This window comes from Caloenas nicobarica, chromosome 26, assembly GCF_036013445.1.
Source record: "Caloenas nicobarica isolate bCalNic1 chromosome 26, bCalNic1.hap1, whole genome shotgun sequence".
Lineage (NCBI taxonomy): Eukaryota > Metazoa > Chordata > Aves > Columbiformes > Columbidae > Caloenas > Caloenas nicobarica.
This window is the reverse complement of record NC_088270.1, coordinates 3,262,408-3,282,503: the sequence shown is the minus strand read 5'-3', so window position 1 is coordinate 3,282,503 and position 20,096 is coordinate 3,262,408. Positions and strand designations below refer to the sequence as shown.

The 20,096-nt window shown below is 41.9% G+C and overlaps 1 protein-coding gene across 1 annotated transcript in view; it reads left to right on the top strand.

Annotated features, from left to right (window-relative positions):
* Positions 1-20,096, top strand: part of ARHGAP32 (Rho GTPase activating protein 32) — a 179,357-nt gene that overhangs the window by 84,929 nt on the left and 74,332 nt on the right. Inside the window, exons 4-5 of the mRNA XM_065652158.1 lie at positions 678-719; positions 1,094-1,178. Of these exons, the coding sequence (XP_065508230.1) occupies positions 678-719; positions 1,094-1,178 (127 nt within the window). The remainder of the gene's footprint in view (positions 1-677; positions 720-1,093; positions 1,179-20,096) is intronic.

Below are 20,096 nucleotides of genomic sequence, written 5' to 3'. Positions count from 1 at the left end.
AACCAGGACAAGTGGGTGGCCTAGATATATTTTTTATTTGGCACTTTTTCTCTTTTCCTTTTTTTTTTTTTTTGCATTCTGCCCTGAAGAGGTACACCTCTCCATTTGAATGGGTTTTGCACAGTTCTTCTTTTTTAGGGGTATTTTTTTCTTCTCTGACCTCCCAGATTTTTTTTTTTTATGTGGGTTTCAACTCTCATTCTCTCCCAGACAATGGAAACCAATTTATGCTTGCAGTGAAGGTTTCAAACCTCCAACTTGCAAAAGTGATCAAGACCAATCAGTGTTACCTGACTTGTCTTTGCTGAGGATGTGGAGTTGAGGAGCAGAACTCCCCAATATTGCTCGATCTGTGCATTCCGATCACCCCTCGTCGTGCTCTGATGCTGTAAGGGAAATGGCTCTTTGTTCAAGCGCTGAGCAGCCAGATGCTGCATCTCACTTCCCACTTATATTCCCGTGGGAAGAGAGAGTTAGATAATGACAATCTCATTGGCTCAGCACCAGAAATATCTATAGGAGTCTATAATAGCTTCAGCAGAAGCAAGAACATGTTGCAGAGCCAGAGGATCTCCCCGTCAGCCATCACTGTAGCTGGAGACACTTGGGAATAATTATGCCTCACTTTTGAATTTTAAAAAGGCAAAGGATAAATAGCGTTTGTTCTGCACCCTCAGATACATCAACCCGGGACTGATGGGCTGTGATGCCTTTCACAGGTAAAGTTCTCCTTTCCTATGTGTCTCGTGTAAGGCTGTTTATTTGCACTGCAAAAATGCATTTGTGAAGGTAGAGCCGCTTGTCCCTGCACCGTTTCCTAAAGATGTGGGCTTTGGTGTTGATGAGATGCCACACAGTTCTTTAAGGATGCGATGATAAAAACCACTTTGCAATTTAGTTTTCCTTTCTCGCTCAGTTCCTTTCTCCACTGTTCTGGTGCATCACATCAACAAATCCCTCTGTTCCCTTGGCTTTAGGATGAGAAAGTCGTGATTATTTTGTATCAGTAACTGCATTTTATAACAGTACTTGATGCTGAGCATTGTTGCAGTGATTTGCATCCGTCTTATGGTGTGCTTTTGATGTGCTTCAGGTTATCCTTTACAAAAGGTCATTTCCCGAAGATGGCTGAATGTGCACATTTCCATTATGAAAACGTGGATTTTGGCAACATACAGGTGAGTTTCACATTTCTTTTATATACAAAACAACATTGTGTTTGGCTACCAAGTAACCTGGTGGGGGAGGCAGCAGAGGGAGCTCCGCTCAGGTTTGTTTAGTGTCTTGCAAAATGTTTAGTGATAAGAAATTAAAGCAATCGAGTCTCTTTATCAGGAATTACTTCTGTGTTCTGAGCCAGAATGTGTCCTCAGCCATGTGGCCACCCCTTGGAGGCTGGAGATGCTTTTATTTCCACTGGATTTGACTGATTCACTATTTTAAGACTGCATCAAACGCTCATTATCGAGTCATCTATAATAACTGCATGCATATTTTTAGCTTGTGTGTGTATTTCAAACAATTGTGTGAATGTGTTTATGTAAACAGAAATAATTCAAGTTTATCCATTCTCTTCACGTTGTCTTAGCTCTGCATTGTGCATTGCAGCAGCTGTGTCATCAGAACACAAGAGATTGCTAGTCAGCCCGAGCTGCACTTCTAGAATCACGCAGGCTTCACTCCTTTGTGATCCAGCCGTCAGAAATACAGGCAGAAGCATTTTTCATTGAGCAGCACCGGGGAGGGCTGAGAACCCAGAATCGCTGCTGGTTTCTCATCAACGGGGCACATCTTGTTCTGCACTTAGAGAAGCAGGAACACCTCCAGCATCTGCCAGCCTTGTAGCCAAAAAGAGGTTACAACCTTTTCATTTGTAAAACATTTCCTGTAATACGGAGTGAATTATTTACAGCCTTTCATGTTTCCGGATTTGACAGTTTTGCAAGCAGAATTATGCATCCGTTTTTTTCTCTCTCTGTAAAAATTCCTGCTGAGAACGAGTTTGGGTTCTTCCCGAGGTCTCTGGACAATGTGCTGCTGATGCAAACAGGAGCTTCTGAAGCAAAACTGTGTTTCTTTATTTTCAGTTTCTGTGTGTAGGAACAGCGTGATTCATCTATGCCCCTGTTTTTTGTCTCCTGGTAATCTTCTGATTTAACACCACTGATTTTTCAGTCGTTTTGGAGAGAAGTTTTATGTTTGAGTAGGTGTTGAGCAGGTTTCTATGACTTTGTAGAATGGATAAAAATATCTTCAGAACACAGCTTTTCTCCTGAAATACAAAAGGTTAGGGTATTGCAGTATTTCCTTAGTAGAAGACCAGTATTAATGGTAAAATAAATGAAACCTATTAATACAGCAGCAGTATTAGTTTACAGAATTAAAAATAGGTTCACATGGGGCTCATGCATTTTAATCAAGTGGCATTTATTAGTGGCTCCTTTGTGATGGCAAGGTAGACCAGAGAACAGCAGTAGGCAGAAGTGACTTGTAAATGACAGCTTGGCACCTAATAGTGAATTACCCAGTTGCATCTGAGGGGTAGTGGGTGTAAAACTCCTTTCAAGATCTATTCACTGTTAAAAATTTGCATAGTAGAAATGCAGTATTATCTGGCAGTGTCAGGAATTGTGTAATGCTGTCTATTAACAGCCTGGCCAAATTTCAGGTTGTTTTGTAACGTTTATGTCACTTATAATATGGTTTCATGGTGCAATCGGTATTAATATCTTGGCATTTCGCCTCATGAGATCGTTTTAAATTAACTTGCTGAGATGTATAAAAAAGGATTTGTTCTCTTCTTATCCTAGCACCATGCTGGCATAAGTAGGTGCATTTTGGGATGCTTTCTCTTTAGAAATGTTCTGCTATGCTGCAATGTGTTCTAACCTGGCCGGAAAGACGCGTGTTGCATCAGCAGGAAATTGCTGGTTTACCAGGGAAAGGTAGTTGATGTCAAAGCTCTAGTTATAGGATGAGCTTTACAGGTCGCATCACTGTCAGCAATTCACTGGTTTTTTGCCGAAAACCATACATATGTTACTGCGTTTAGTTTTAAGACTACATAATTGATTTTTATTTTTGTGGTGAAAAGCCGGGTGCTGCGTAATAGGTTTATTTTAGTTTAACATTGGATAAATGTTCAGGAGGCTTGTTAGCAGGGGCAGAACTGTGGTTCAGCCTCGTTGTGGTCTCTGTCTCCCCAAGGAGATGTCACCAGGCCATGGCTAGATGGTGGTTACATCGCTCGGGTGGCTTCTGCTGCCTTCCTTCTCTCTTAAGCTCCGCTGCCTTTCCACAGGCCTTGGCTAACGTCAGAACTCAATTCATTAGGATACAAACCAGCCGTTGCTTGCACACGTATTGCTGCGCAGGGCACCTTAGCGGTCAGTTCAGCACTGAAGTTTGGACTTTTGAAAGTCCTCAGCATCAATTCTGGGGCTGACGTTAAGGCAAAGGCTGGACTAACACGGAAAGAGTTGATGTGTACGCGCCGAACAGCGCGGCGTCTTCCAGAGACTCATTGGAGTTGCAGCTCAATGCACAAACGTGGTGCTCAGCCCTGGCTGATTCCATTGCACGGTCCAGGTTTTGGTTTTTGAGCTGTGGAGCTGCTCAAGTTAACGCATTCACACGTCATTTGGGTACCTCGGTGCAGCAGTTGTGTCGCAGGGCCTTTCAGTGAGCTCCAGGGCTTGTTAATACATAGGAACTGAACTATTTCAACAAAACCTTGTGTTGCTAAGTTATACAGAGTAGAATGATTCCCCCCCAATATGGTGCAGATGTGATTTTACATAGTGCTATGTGCCATTAATATAAACAGGAGAAATAGCGATGAGGTGTTCTGTAAATATCTTTGCTTCCTGCCAGGAAGACTTTGTTCTTCACTTGAAAGAATTATGAAATGATCTTTAGCTGAGTAGGTTTTAGTAGTGGAATATGGAGAGCTGATCAGCTCTGTGCTTTCCAGATAATATTATTTGCTGCCTGAGAAACCCATTGCTAAAGGACAGGAAGTGCAGCAATTCACATTCCCATCACTTCAGCAATCTTGACGCAGATGTGCCCCTTCGAGCAGCACGTCTGTGTCCCTCCGTGTTGGCGTTTATGTCGCCGCCTTCTAAAAATAAACCCTGTCAGAACAGGACGGGATTACGGCGCGTGGAAGAGCCTCTCCTTATCTACTAAGCCTTGGCATTGCGAGTGGCAGGAGCGTTATCGGTGGCCAAGGAAGTATTTGGAGCAGAATCACTTCCGAGGCATCAGCTGCCAGGAATTCCTTGGGTTTTTTTGTATTGTTTGCTGTTTGAAAGCCTTTGGCAAGCTGCAGCCGTCCAGCTGAGCTGATGGGCTGCATTTCAGTGGCAGCCGTGGTTTGCTCCCCTAATTGTATTTTCCTGTTGTGTTTTAAGAGTTCGAAGCGTTGCAAAGGGCAGTTCAGTTCTTCCCATGCCTTTTCTCAGCAAAGCCTGTTGAGAAGGTATTTTTCGGGGTCATCATCTTCTGATTTGCCTTTTTTCTTTTATTTAATAATACTCCAAGGAGAGGGGTGCAGAGGAGAGGAATGTGCTTGTGAAGGTATCTCTGTTAATTATACAGTAATTTTTTTTCCTGAGATGGATTGCAAAGGAAACAAAAACGGCAAAGCCTGACCAGGTGCCTTACTCTGGAGTTAACTGGGGTAGTTAAGAAGTTTCTGCCACAGGTAAAACCTCTCCATAGATGGGCTGGATCTGTCAGGAGTGCTCCCTGGTCTGTGTCTGTGTGCAGTTGGACGGCTGAGCTCGAATCTCCTTCTGTCAGTGATTTTAAATGAAGCCTTCTCACTGCCTTCGGTGTAGGAGGGCTTGTTCTGCTGTGGCCATGATGATTCTCAGTATCTTGGCAGCCGTGAGCAGCTACAGGCTGTAATGTCTTCATTTATTCCACTCATTTGCAAAGTGTTTAAAAAGTAAAAAAAATATTTATTTTAAAAAGCGAAACATGAAACAGCAGTCCCACTGCCCCGATCCTTTTTAAAAGATGGAAATACACCGTAAAAATCACAAAAACTGGCCTGAATTTTGCTCTGTATTGGTGCTGTGAAAGAAAGTATTGCCGGGGTTTGCTTTGTCTTTACGAATATGTGAAGTGGTTATGACATGTGTACCCATATTGCTTCCAAAGTAGTGCCTTTCATCTCTGGATGCTTTTTATCTCCCCCAAAAATGACTTTGCCATACTCCGATATCTTATGTTCCCCTTCTTTCGATCAAGGGCTTCCTCTCTCATTCTCCGTCTTTTCCATATGGTTTCTTTAATGTTGCCTTCTCAAGTGGTAGGGGAAGATGTTGCAAGGGCTGTTTGAAGGACGTGGGTATAGAAAAACAACTATGCTCATAGTGTAGGTGGAAACTGCTTCTATTAACTTAATAATTCCAGCCACAACTCCCTGCAAATTGGCACAGTCTCCTGCCAAGGTCAACACATTTTAAAAATTTGGAGTCTCTAGGCCAAGCTTCTTGATGCCAAAAAAGTTAGGAAAATATTCGAGTAAGTTCACCTCAGTTTTTGGATTCTTCTGTTTCCCGGTCTTGCATCCAACTTGCCGCTAACTCCTCAGAAAAATTCCTCCTTGGAACAAGATCACACCTGTGAAATTCCAGCTTGCTTGGTTTTCTGCCAGGGAAACGGGGAGCAATCCAGGCTGAGTTGTATCGTGGAAGGGTAACTTCAAGTACGACTTTACTATTCCTGCTCGCACATTTACTACTTGTTTTACAGTTGCTGCTTGCTGTGGATAAAGGGAACAGCCTTATTAGTGATCCAGCTTTATTGGGCAGGGTTGATGGATATTGTCTACCAGGTATTAAAGCCCGCTCGACAAACTGGCAGGATATCATTTCAAGGCTAAGGTCGTCATTTTGCTGAAGGAGTTTGTGATCCCCTGAAGGAAAAGGGGGAATTACTGCTCTTCTCTTGTGGCTTTAGCTGCTAAGTCTTTCTTGAAGCATATTATACACTTTGCTCTCACTTTTCTCCCATTGACAGTTACTGAAATTGATAATTTATAAATGTTTATCCTTTTTTATAAAGTAAAAGGTAATGTGTCGGACATGATTCAACTGGCTGGTTACTGAATTGCCTGTCATTGGGAGGAAAGATTCTTTCTGTTCGCGTTTATCTGGATTAGCGCTCTGATTCCATGTATGTTCTTTATTTTAAGCTGATCATCTAGGTGTATAGATGGACTTTAACCCACAAATAATTGTTAAAAGCAAATGAGATATTACCTGTCGATTCAATTGAATAGGTATTTATGCTTTTTTTCCTTCTCCTTTGGATGTTTTTATGAGTTTCTACAGGACAGTTCATTTCTCCACTAGGTGTTTGTCATGGAAGAACAGAACCCAGCACGATGTTTCTGTATCTGGGACAAAAATGGCAAATCCGGCGTAGCCTTTTTATGAAAAAGGTTTCAGGGAAATCTGTGCATACCGGGCTCTTCTCTGCACTCCAGTTTGGAAACGCTGACCTGCAGAAATCCAACTGCTTTTTTTCTTCCCCTGCATTTAACACTGAAAATATAGCAAACTTGTTGGTGGATTTGTAGTCTTTATTGCTGCATAGTGGCTACTTGATGGCATGAGTAAATCTTGAAAGTGACCGTGCAATAAGCCCAGCTGTTAATTTTGGCATTGACCTCCTGCTGTTTGCCACCGTCGTAAATCATCTTTAGCAGTGTGTCACAGAAATGTATAAAAATTGTTTTAATTAGTAACTGGAACAGAGTTGTGTTGGAAATTTTTTCTTCCCTGAGGTTTAATGACCTGAAAAAAACAGAAAGATGTATTATATGTATAATTAAAATATATTAAAAATGTGAAAAGAATCCTCAGGCTCCAGAAGAGTAATCCCTTTTACACTAGTGTTTCATAGTTTGAAAGAGGATTAAACCCTTATGGTTTTTATACATAGTAAGCCATACTGTTAGCAGGATTGGTGTTAAAATGCAGCATAATATTGTGCTCATAGATCTGCACGTGTGCCAAGTGGGTGTGATTTGAAGAACTAGCGAACTTCACGTCGATACGATCCCCCAGATTTACAGAAGCAGAGGTGTGTTTGGGTTCTCCGGTGGAGGTTTGTCACACCAGTGGATGTATTAACTGTTAAACCAAACATCACCGGGAACATTGACATTTTGTGTTTACTGTACCTGCCTGCAAAAAGGGCAGTTTGTTTAGTTTGTGCTTATGTCCCAGAATTTTGAGTTATGATGACAGAGTTGGCAGCTCAGGGGTAGCAAGTTTGGCTACGAGTTTTTCAACTGTTCATTCATTAGCTTTGTGTGTGTCCCTTTGTCCCGTAGTTATAAATATTTCATTGATCTCCCAGTGAAGAAGCCCCGGTAGGATATAACCCAGTCTTGCAAAATTTGTATTCCTGACTGTCTCTGGCTTTGCGATGTGTTGGTTTGAGCAGACCAGATATGGTCCGTGCGTGTTGCCAGGTAGGAACCTGATGGAGAAGGTTTATTCGTGCAGGTTGCATAACCCGGTTTCCAGGTAGTGTCCAGTCTTTGAAAACCAACGCTTAGTATTTAGGTACTACGCATGGAAATGTTTGCCGTGCTGTGACAGGATTCCTAACACAATGTGTAAATCAGAGAGGATGGTTCTAGATCTGCTAAGCTGAGGCCCAAGTTTTGTTGTTGGTTTTAACTGCACCAGAGAGATTGGTGTAGATTTCCCGTGAACCTAAACGTTCCTAAATTTCTTCCTTTCAATATTTTATTTCCTAGACGACAGAGAAGCCTGTTTGGGTCTGCACACACATGTGTGAAGCCCATCAAATGTTTTTCTGGATGCTCAGGGGCTGGTTTGTGGGTTGCAGTCCGAGGTGACACCTCTAAGTACAGAGGGAGCTTTTGGCAGCATCACACTCAGAATTATGTCAGGAATAATTTAGAGGGAAGACTGTTGCTTCATAGATACCCGCAAATCCAGTCTTACAGCAAGTTGGAAATAAAAATATATAGTGCCATATACTTTATGTTCAGGATACATGAACCTGCCTTAAAATTAATCATGTTCTATTGAGAGACTGCTGAAGCTTATAGATATGGTTATAAAACAGATTACCTTCCTGGAAATCTCACTTTTTGGGTAGGTGGTATTGTCTGGTCCTGACAATTTATGTTTGGATACTAACAAAAATTCTTGTAAGTTACCTTGGCATGCAGTCCAGCCGTGTAATTGATCTTTATGGTGCTTGAGTGTTAACCTTATTTATTGCAGACATGACGTGTCAAAACATTCAGGCTTTAAATTAAATGATTTTGGGCCAAGTTCCCATTTACCAGCTTGAAGTAGTTAAAAAAGCCAAAACAAATTCTGTTATTTTTCCAGCACAAGTCCAGGAATTTACTTTGAAATGCTGGTAAATTATTTAATATTTCTTTATCTGCTGAGTCCTACAATAATTATAGGTGTAGCAACCCTGGAATGGGCAGGGAACCCAGTGGGAGCTGGAGCCTTGGGGTACAAAGGATTTGCATGAAGGAAAGTGTCATATCAGGACGAAGGTGCTGCCTTGCTAAGGTGGGGGAAATTCCGGATTATTTGGGTGTAGGGAAGGTGTGAGGCTTAGAGAAGCATCAGAGCCCGATTCAGAGTCCCCTTCCATGCACCTTCTCCTGTGGCTCAAGGTTTTAGTGTCATGCTTTGCCGTTTGTTTTAAAACTAACTAAAAGCTAGATTGAGTTTGGAAACTCTTTTTGGAGAAGTGAGCTCTTAGGCTAGCGCGTGCATTTTGAATTATTAATGCATTTTAGCAGTAACACTAGAGCTGCGATGTGCACTTTGAATACACCCTAGACAAGCTGTGTTGGTTTTTATTTCCCCTGGTACAGGGTCCCTTCATTTCTTTGAACTCTTTTAAGCCTCCCTGTATCCCTCAGTTTCTAGGTACTTGAAACTAAGTGGAGTTCAAAGTAAGCAGATGATCTTTTTCGAGCTGGTTGGCGCTGCTGCTGAATCAGAGGGCATGGTGAAGCTTTAGTCCTGGAGTGCTGCTTTCCTCTCGCAACTGGCTTCAATTTTTCATGCCTATCTAATATCATAAATATGAAGAACATGGGCCATTCATCAGCTCTCTTAGAGACAGTCCAGAAAATAATGTTCCGATTTTCTATTATGATTTTAAGATAAACAAGGAGAGATGGAAGACTTGGATTTTTAACAACAAAATATCCATGTATTCTTAGGAACCTTTGTTGTGTATCATATAGATTCATGCACTGGAAAAACAATTAAGATGTGGATGATGTATTAAGTTACGTGCCAGGATGATGCGCGTGTGTGTCTTGCAAGTTGCTAATATCAGATTAAGGATAAAACAGCCACTGTAAAATAAATGATATCTGCAACACTAGCAATAAGACTGAATCTCACTGTTTTTATTGGGAAACAAGTGAGTTACTAGTACCAAACTTAATTGAAATACCAGTATAAGAAAGCAAAACAAGAATTTAAATTTTGCATTTGTCCACAACATGGAGCTGCTCGGAGTCTTCTTCTGGAGCAGTTCTGCTTTTTGCTCTCTGGTATAAAGTAGTGCTTTCCTGTGTGACGGCCCCAATTTGTCATTAGTAACCACTGATTGCTTCCCTAGTGACTTCAGGACTTGGCCGTGTACCTTGAGTTACTGAGCGTCGTTTCACCTGCCCGGAGAGGAGCTGAGTCACGCGGGGTGCAGTGACAGTGCCGTCCAGGCTGACCTCAGGGTGCTGCATCAGGCTGGTTTACACCATTACTCATGGTTTTGTTCAAATATTGGTCATGGTTCAATCATAAACACCTGTTTCCCTTGAAGTCTGCAGAAATTCGGATCGAGCGAGGGCTGCAGGTTTGTGCTTCTCCTTGGAGAACAAGTATAAGTTTCTTAAGAGCTTCCAAAGAATATATCACCTAGTGGCAGGATTATACCAAAACCTTTTATCTTGGGAGAGTGCAATTAAATGCTTCAACGCAAAACTAAACGCCCAACCCTGCAATTCCAATGGGAAGTTCTCAGGTCGAGTCTGCGGGGTATAGTCCTGTTTCCAGTGTGACCTGAGTGGTTCAAAACTCACCTTCCCTGAACTGTCATCTGGGAAATTCAAAGGTTAAAATGTTATTTTGCAGGAATCCATCTTTAGCATCTTGTGACTGACGAGGTCCAAAAAAGCTCAGTTAAAAAAATCCACTTCCCTTTGTTTTTTGTTAGTCATAATGTTGCAGTTAATACGTAGGAGCATGGGACACTTTTCAGTGCGATGTAAAGAGTTCAATTTTCCTGGACTGACAGCGCCAGTCTTTCTAAGATAATGTCTTTAAGAAATAATATAACTGAATTATATTAAAATGTATTCAGTGGTCAGTTTAGTGACAGACTAACCTTTCTGGAAAGTGGGGGCTGTAGGCGTAGCTAAATACTGAAAGCACTGGGTCGCACCCAGCCCGATGTGTGCAGATGAGTGGTTGTTGATCTCTCCCACTCTGGGGGGTCATGGCAGGAAACAGGGTGAGCTTCCCTCGGCTTTTATCGCTTCCTCCTGCCAGCTAAGGGGCGATTATTGTCCTTCATTTGCTGCTCCTCTTGTCAGCAAGAGAAGTTGGTATTTAGCCAGATAATAAATAACGCTTTTCCTGGGGATGGAGTTCTCGGCTGTGGCTGTAGTAACACTGATTTCCCCCCTCCCTGCCTTCTGTCTTGAGCTTAGTCCTGCAAATTCTTCTCTACTTATACGTGATGTGCAAAGCTCGTTTGCTTTTGCTTACAGCCTGTTTCTGAAGCTTTTTGAAAAGTTTTAATGGTGGCCGCTTATCTACTGAATGTGCACAGGTTCATTCATCATTGTTGAAGATCCTGCAGACCAGCCTTGCAGTGGAATTTACTTGTGCAAATTGGGTCAGCGTTATTTATTCTCATTTATAGAATCTACTTGATCATTTGCAAAGGTAGACTCTGTCATCTTGTTGAGTTAATTCTCTTCATCCGAGTCTAGAGGGGGCTGGATACCTGCAGGCAGTAAATTGAAGAATAGGGATCCCTCTGTACTTGGTGACAGAGACGTGAAAATGGGCAATGTGGAGTAAAGGCCACATTTTCCAGTGCTCCTGGAAGGTAGCAATGACTGGTTAGAAACCACACTTCAGGAACACATCAGGATAACCTGAAATACTCTGGAATTACTGGACAGACAGGTGTGTGGTAAGAAAGGTGTTAGGAGGAGATTGCGTAGCACCTATGGATAGCATTTTGCAATTTCACGAATGCTGGTTTTGCTTCCTCCAGCCTCCTTCCCTTGCTGAGCGATGGGTCCTGCTTGTTAAAAATGGTAAGGGGGGGCAGCACGCCAATGCAACTGCTTCTGCAAACCCCGGGAGGGTACAATTCCTGATGAGATTTCAGATTTATTCATATCCTGCACCGCCGAATATGGTACAACCAGGCTCCTGCCTCCCAGGCTCTTGAGGGTATGTTTGTTTTTCCCTTGTGTGCATTATTAAGTTTTGTTTACTGCCTTTGCTCCTAGGAGCTTGATTCCTTGTTACTGGTGCTCTATAAATGCATACTAAGAAATGTTACTCAGCATAGCACAGTTCTTGATTTGGCCTGTGCATTAAAAATAATACTAATACCTCTGTTCGTATGGCATGAAGGTGAGAAATCACAGCACGTACTTTTCTGCACTGGAAAATGTGACAGAGACAGGATCAATGACTACCTTAAACTAATTAAGCTTCTCATTGCCACAGTATGCTTTCTCCCATCAAAATTATTGTTTCTGGGGCTTTTTTTGTTGTTCTTTCTCCTCCCCTGGAGCTGCTGCTGCTGCTATTTCAGGTACAGAAGGCATTTTTTCCAGTGTCTTTGATTCTTATCAGTGTGGGAAAAAAGTTAATATTGATTTAGTGGGGGAGAAAACAGAAAAGGTGAGTAAGAGACTAATAGCCTGGCATGACAGGACTGTATTAATTTTCAGTTCTCTCAGAGGAATAATATGCTTGTTTCCAGCAAATGGAAAAGTAGACTCTGACTAAAACTGTCACTGACCTCCCACAGGATTTAATGGATTTTGGAGCCCGGAGAAGAAAAGGCACTCATAAGTAACGCAGTGATTTTAATGCACTTTCCTTGAAAGTCAGCAGTTTTATGAAATGCCATATGCGGCAAGATGAAAAGTATCTATATCTTATAGAGCCGTTTAAAAATTTATATTCACTTGGCTTCATCTTTTTTTGACTATGGATGAATGCATTTCTCAATAAGCTTTAACAATAACATATTATAGGTTCTAGGTGGTTTATATCCTTAACATATGTCGCCAGCATATAAAATGAGCCTGTTTTAAAATGATGGACGAAAACTGTAAAGCAGCCTCATTCTTGGCCCATTCAAGTGGCTTTTCTGTGTAAGTAGTTGCTGAATGGGCTGACTATAAAAATGATGCCTTTGGTACGTTGCATTTGTGCACGTTAATTGGCAACAGCCAAAGCAAGGATCCTCTTTTGTCCAGTGGTAGACTGCAAAAGAAAGGATGCTTTGTTTTGTGGCAAAGCCACTTTTCTTTTAAAGAAATAAATAAATAAGCCAGCTCCTTTAATTTAACTGCCTCTTTGTTTTTGCCTGAAGCCACCAAGTAGCTGGTTCCTCTTCCAGAGCCGTCTCCATTGTTTGATGCTGTAAATATTCACACAGTTGTGCTGAGCTTTACTTTCATGAAGGAGCGGGACTACACGAGCCGGAAAATTCCTTAGGAATCAGGATCGTTGCCTAATCCCTGCGATCATTTGGAGTGCAATGCCATCTAGTGCGCAAAGGGCTGTCGGGCTTCTCGTACGCTGGAAATTTATGTTTAAATCCAGTTTGTTGTTACCGTTGTGCTTTCGTTACTTAGGAAATAGAGTTATGAATCCATTCTGAGTTCAAATCCCAGCCTTACCAAACTGGAGGCTGTTTGAACGTGACTTTGCTATTCTTTCGTGTGTAACGTAAGTGATTTGCTTGCAGACTCGCTTCCTTTTCCAATGCTGTTTTTGGTATCATTGTGTGATACCTAAAATGTTTAATTCTAAATACCGCCAGGAGGGGGGCTGTGTCTCCTCGGGTAGTGACCAGACCTCAGCGTCAGAGAGAATTCATCTCTGAATAACCTTGGTTTGCTTTCAATTAATTGTGAAATCAGACTTCAATAGGGTGTGAAATGGAAATACAGAGGGGTAACACCAGATGCTTTTATTTACATGTGTTAATCAACACAGACCCAAACAACAACAAATTAAACCGGAGCCATTCATAGAACCTGAAATACTGGAAACTTGGAAAAATGTGCTGCTTTGCAGGTAGGTGGAAGGTCAGTAGCGCTTTTTTTTTTTTAAAAAAAAGTACTAAACATGCCAGAATACTATCAGAACCCTGAAATTACTGTATTTCAGAAATGCCAAATGTAGCTATGGAAACCCATCATTACATTGAATTAGCTTTGCTTTGAACAGTAACGTGGAAGATATTTTCTTTTCCCTTTTTGAACATAGCCTGTGGTGTAACGAATAACACACAAGAGCGGGCATGTGGACTTCGTATATCAAAGTGCCTATTTCCAAATGTCTGGTATTATATTCACCAGGGTCAATTAACTAGTGACTAAAGGTGGTTTCCTTTGGAGACAGACGGGTTTTGCATTTTGGCTGCTAGTTCTGAAATGGTAGGCATCGCAATTTGATGGGAATTCGTGTCGGAAGCAAAGTTTGGTTTGCAGCCAGGAATATTTTTTTACTTAACTGTTTAATTCAGCTCAGGGAGGGGGAGAACAAATGTTAATATGATGTTGATCGTGCTGTAGATAGTGTTAAGAGTTTTGTCTCTGGCAAAACAGATTATGTCACTTCTGGCTAATTCTCTCTGTTGTTCAACAGAGTGATTTGCTTTGGGTTCCTGGGAAACTCGTGAATTTTGATGGTGTTCCTTGGGGATTGGTTTTGTTGGAATGAGGAAGATGATTTCTCTAGGAAAGAGCTGAGGCAGGTTCAAGGAAACTTCTGCAGTATTCCTCTGGAGAACCTCACAACGTAGAGGTGAACGTGATGGATTGTAAGGCATGTTGACTGCTGTGCTCACCAGAAAGTAGATTTACACCTGCATGGTGCCAGGGATAAGATTTAGCATAAAACCCATTAAAAGGAGCGGTTGATGGGGACAAGGAGTTGTGCCTGCGTGGTGTAGGACCCTCTGCGTACTCTTGGGTGCACATCCCTCATTACGCCAACATGGAGAGCTGTTCTGCGGAATTCCTCTAGAGTTCCTCAGGTGTAAACCTGAGATGTAGTCGACTTTGTTCCAGCATCAGTACTCACCATTGAAAACACAGATCTGCTGTGCTACAGTATGTCAAATCCTGCTGCTGTTCCTTAGAAAATTATTTCAGAGTCTGAAGTACAATCGGGCTTCTTAGCTACATCCTTGGCTTGTGCAGATGAGAACTGCATGTTGTTGTTTGTAAGGATGCAAGCGATAATTTCATTTCATAAAGTCAATTTAGAGAATAGTCAAAGTTTTGACTGGTTAAAACGTGATTTGTCAGCTGAGCGAATAAGAACATTTTTGGTTATTTTTTGGTGTTTGTTTTCCCAGTTAGAAGGAAATTAGCTACCTGGTAGGAATAATGTGAGCAAGCAGCATAGATAAGTTTAAAAGGGAGAGCAAAATGTTTAATCAGGCTTGTCTTACACTGGTAAGATCCTCCATATACTTATGAATAATACATGCTACTAGTTAGCAAAACACACACAAAATAAGGCTGCTCCTGAGGTGGCTTAGGCTATGTAATTTAAAGGCACTGACTTCTTTCATTCTCTGATGTTTGTTTTCTTTGTGCCGGTACAGCACCCCATAGTCTCATTTATTTAGGTGTATGAGAAGCAAGTTTTTTCAGCTTGTCATACCTGAAAATACACCAACCAGTGGTGCCTTCAGATAAGTTTTCCATTGTAAAAGTTAAGAAGACACTTTGATGGAAAGGGAATTTGCCGAGGTTTGGGAGAAGTGGAGTTTTGGGGCATGGGTGGGGAGAAGAAACTGAGTTTCTTGTTAACAATGCTAATTCTCTATTTCTTTAAAGAGCTTGCATGGAGCAATACAAATTCTCTAGGGTATTTTCACATTGGGCTGCAAAGTTTAACTAGAATTTGGCCAGGGAGCTCTCTGGCCAACCGCTGTAATAAAGGCATGAGGTTGTACTAAGAAACCATCAAATAATTTGCAAAATGCCCCTTTCTGGATAGAAATGACTAGACTTTGATATTCTGGACCAGCAGAAGTGCTGCGAAGTTGCAGTAGCACTATTACATGGTGTGGTGTTTGTTAGAACCAGTAGTTCTTTGGATGGTTAAATTACCACGTGTGCTTTCAAACTGAACCCCAGATTTGGGGCTGAGGGGAAGGGGGGATCCCCTTGTTGGTGGTTATCGGTGCTCAGGTGCTGAGTGAGAAGATCCTGCCAGCAAATAATGATCTGCAAAATTTGATTTCATTCTGCGGTCACAGTGCGGACCCCTTGGACGAGCAGACATATTTAGGCTGTTAACTGAACAGGGAAGATTTTGACAGCAAACTTTTCATCATTTAAATACTTGTTTACTTTAGGGAATACGTACAGCGAACAGAGAACCGTTGTACCTCGGCATTAGGGCACACATCCTGCATCGATTTGCAGTTTGTGCAGCGCCAGGGACTGGAGAGGAATTTCACGGAGCTTTAGCTCTGAGCAGTTTGATACCAGTGGCAAAGAAAGACCGATGAGGAATCAGCTTGCCTTAAACTGCGCTGGGTTTCAGGCATGTGATGGCAGTTTGCTGTCATTTTTTTTTTTGCCTGTAGCAGCAGACTCGTATGCCGCGTCTGAGCACAATCCCTGCATGCATTCCCTCCCTCTCTGTTTCTCTTGGCTCTTGTTAAACTCCCCAGCTCGTCTTGTGGGACCTTTCCAATGAGAGAGCGAGTGAGGGAGAAAGGAACACCACTGATTTCTCTGCAGCGCAAATTGAGCATGAAATGGGCAGTGTGGAAACGGCTAGCGGGGCTATGGAGGCAGACCTTAAACGCTATTCATAGACACGTTCATCCGAAGAAGCAGCGGCACCAGGAAGAGACGAGAGCGAGTAAACCGAACGTGGGGAGTTTAATTTGATTTTGCTGGCCTGGAGTTCTTGCGTTTGGGAGCTGATGCCTGGAAGGTCTTTGCAATTACCTGCTGGGAAGCTACGGAGAGACCTGGAGCTATTAGGCCTTGGCTAGGGATCCCATCCATGGAAAGAATAGATCATTGTAGGCAGGGGTAAGTCGCACACAGCCTTTCAGAGATCCTCTGCGCTTGCTGTAAGATCCTTTCTGTTTATTGGCACAATATAATAATAATGCTAAAATAAAAACAGCTGGAAGAATGCCTGAAGGATGGCACCAAATGCTAATGTGATGGGAAAGAATGAAGCAGATTACAGTTTAACAGGCAGTGTTTTCCTTGCAGAATGATCAGATGCAGTTTAAAGGGGGAGTTTATTGCATTTTTGTGTAGGCTGCCTTGCATTACCCATTTTAAAGCTCAGGATAATGCAAACTGTGGCTTTCCATCCAGAGATTAACCTGTGGCCTTTTGAAAGATTTTTTGCACTGAGGAAGTCAGTCGGAAAGCCGTATTAATGAGCAATATGGAATTAACTGGGAGTGGGGCTGGGGAACATCCCAGTAGTGGTTTCCTACGTTAGCCGACATGGATGGGTCTTCAGATACACGTTTTTAAACTTCTACTGCATATTCTGCTAATTAGAGAAATGTCAAAAAAAGAAGCACGTTGCGTTTCATGGTGCTAGGTGCATTCCAGTGTTGCTAATAGTGCTTAGAACACTTCTTTTGCAATGAGAAAGGTTTCTTTTTGAAATGAGAAGGTTTTATATTTTATTAATAATCCTTGGACTATAAAGTAGTATCTAGTGATAAAGAGAATGCATGTTAACTCTGAGCTTTTATCTGGATAATTTTATAAACCTTTATTACATGTTTCTTTTTGATGCAGATATGTATGTATGTGAAGCATAGATTTGGATAAATCTTTAATCAGGTGCAAGGACATAAAATACTCAGATGCCACGCTGACAGGAGCCATAGGAAAATACGCAGTAGACAGATAAGTTTTACAAGATTACATGTGTTTTTTTCATTCATAGCCAGTAAATTATCAATTGGACAATATCAGCGTCTGGGCTTTCCAGGAATGACTTTGCCCACGTGCCCCCCTCTGAAATTCCTGCACAGGCAGCTCAGTCCTAGTCCAGGCTCTCAGTAAGTGGTACAAATTGGTGCAAAGCATCTACAAGACCCTTGCAAAATAATTATGGGATGGCCATTGCTCCTTGATTTGGAAACGCTCCCTGTAAGCTTGTAGGATGTGTCGTAACTTCACCCGTTGTGCTGGCTCAGCTCTCCTTGGCTTTTGTGTAGGAGAGTTGGACTTAAACCACTTCCTATTTCCTGCCTGTCTTTGCTCGTTGCTTTTCATATGCCCCCAAAAGCCTTTTATCCCTCACACCCCGATTTGCATATGTGAATAACGGGAATCTCTTTGCATACTTTTTATTTTCTCCTCTGTTAGTTGCGTCAGGCTGAGCGACACCTTTCATTGGAGTTTTTGGTTGGTGTGACCGGAGCTGGTGATACTTGTGCTACTCAAAAATCTGAGCTTAATATTTGCCAGAAGTCAAAGAAACGGAGAGCTTTTTTGTGGCTTATTTATGTGTTTGCGTTTGGCTGAGCAGTCAGAGTAAGGAGGACTAGTTGCTTTCAAAACACTACACGGTTTGCAAGGCAGTGCTGGTCGCGCACCAAATTCAGCAGCTGTGAGATTTAAATTAATTACGGGGAATCTATTTATCTGACTTGTGGCTTTTTTCTTAGGCTGATCCCTCACAACGCACTTCTGTGAGTAGCTGCGTTTTCTGTTTGTTTCTTTCTTCTTTAATCTTTCACATTTTAAAAGCTAGTAATTCATAAGGAGCAACTTGATATCCTCTGGAGATCTAGGGGACAAACTCCAAACAGCTTAATCAAAGTCAAATCTCAGAAGTTTGAAACAGAGTGAGAAGTTCAAAATCCTCAGCCTGGTCCAGAAGTGCTGTTTGCATCATGCCCTCTAAATGGAACTTTCTGTAAAGATGCTCAAATATGTGTTCAAACATCAAAACCAAATCAAACCCCTCTTTTCGGAGCCTGGTTTATTGCACCTGGAGGTATCTGGGCCTGGAATCGCTGCAATCTTTGTAATTATATTTTGTCAGCAGTGTAATACGAACGAGAACCTACACACTTAGTCATTTAACACATGCTTGCAATTGAATTTTATTAAGGAAATGTTTCATTTATGCAATATTGGTTTACAGAAAATGAATTTGAAAGAGATAAATTGCATAAACGAAACATTTCCATCAGAGGCGTGCTGGCAAATCTGTCTTTTACCTTTGTATTTTATGCCACGGTATGTCTCTTGGTGGTCAGAAGTAATAGATGGAGTCAGCGATTCTCCAGCCGTGGTCACAGTTACTGAGCACAGGGACTTTCTGTGTTGTCACCATGTGTAACTTATTACCCAGTTGTATGTCTGGCAGAGGTACAGCCACCCATGTCCACGGACACACCGGTTTGAGAGCCGCTGCGTCGCGTCGTGTTTCATCACTGCCTTCTGAAACCCCAGAGACTGGAAGTAGTTTCCCCCATGAGAAAAGGAGAAGAAAATCAGGTCATCATGGAAGCAAAAAACCACGCGGGCAAGAAATCTGTGAAGCAAATCTGGTAGCAGTTCTGTGTTTCTCCCACGTCATCCCGTTTTTCCTGACAAGGGAGATGGATGCTGCTTCATACAAAGGAGCCAGAAAATCTAGGTTTCATCCAAGTAAGGTGAAAAGCAGTTTTCAGCCTAGCGGCTTAATCTAAAAAGTTCTCCCACTAACAACGTTTTGGGTCTCATTTATCTTATGTCCATTATTTCTGTAGCCTGGAATGCATGGAAGTTTCTTAGTGGCCAGTTCATATAGAGCTTTAAAGACAACAGAGAAACCCACGAAACTCCAAGCAGAAAACCCACAGGTGGCAAATTCAGCTGATGGAGCGTTCCAGGATGTTTTGTCCTCTTTTCACTGCTCTGTGGAGGGGACGTTCGTTAGTTCGTTTTTAATAACATCAGATATTTTAACTTCGTGAAAACATTCTTTTTCCAGACCCTACGAAGTTGTTTTTGCCTAATGAAGTCCCTAATGGCCGCATCTGTGAAGTTTTTATGAATATTTCATTGCTTATGAAGATTGACCTTCTTACACATTTAGAGGAAATAAAAGGGTGAGACCACATGAGAATATATACATATATATATATATGCGTATAAGGCACATATGGGACTATTATTGCATCCAGTATGATTAAAGCACCTCAAGGATCCTGCTGTGGAGTTAAATCTGCCCTTTTCTCTAGCCGTGCATATTTATAAACGATGGTAGGATTTATTAGACCTGAAGGTGAAGCTCAGTTGGAGGGATGCTGACTGCTGAACAATCATCCTTCCACGGGAAAAAATGGTCTCATGTGATTCGCAAGCTTAAAATAGTTCTGAAAGTAACTACAGGCAAAATAAACATCCCATAACCTTTTAAATTTACTTAGTGCTTGTACTTGCATGTCATTCGACCTTCTGAGTACACCTGTGATTTGATGGGAGCTTCTTTCTACTAAGAGAATTTAATCCAGAGTTTAATTTCACCTGTATCACTAGTACATGTTCCCGTGGTGTTTTCTATTGCGCTCTGCTCAATCCGTGGCAGAAAACCAGGGTATCTTCCTGAGATCGTTTTGCCTTTTTACCGCAGAGGTGTATTTGAGTTTAATTTCCGCCTCTAAATACAAAATTGGACTATGCAGTGAACCTCAGTGCCAATATTAGGAAACTCAGGCCAAAATTAGTCGATGTGGTGCTTCCACACGACCGTGTCATACGCGCTTTACAAAATTGCCGTGAAAATTCAACCGCC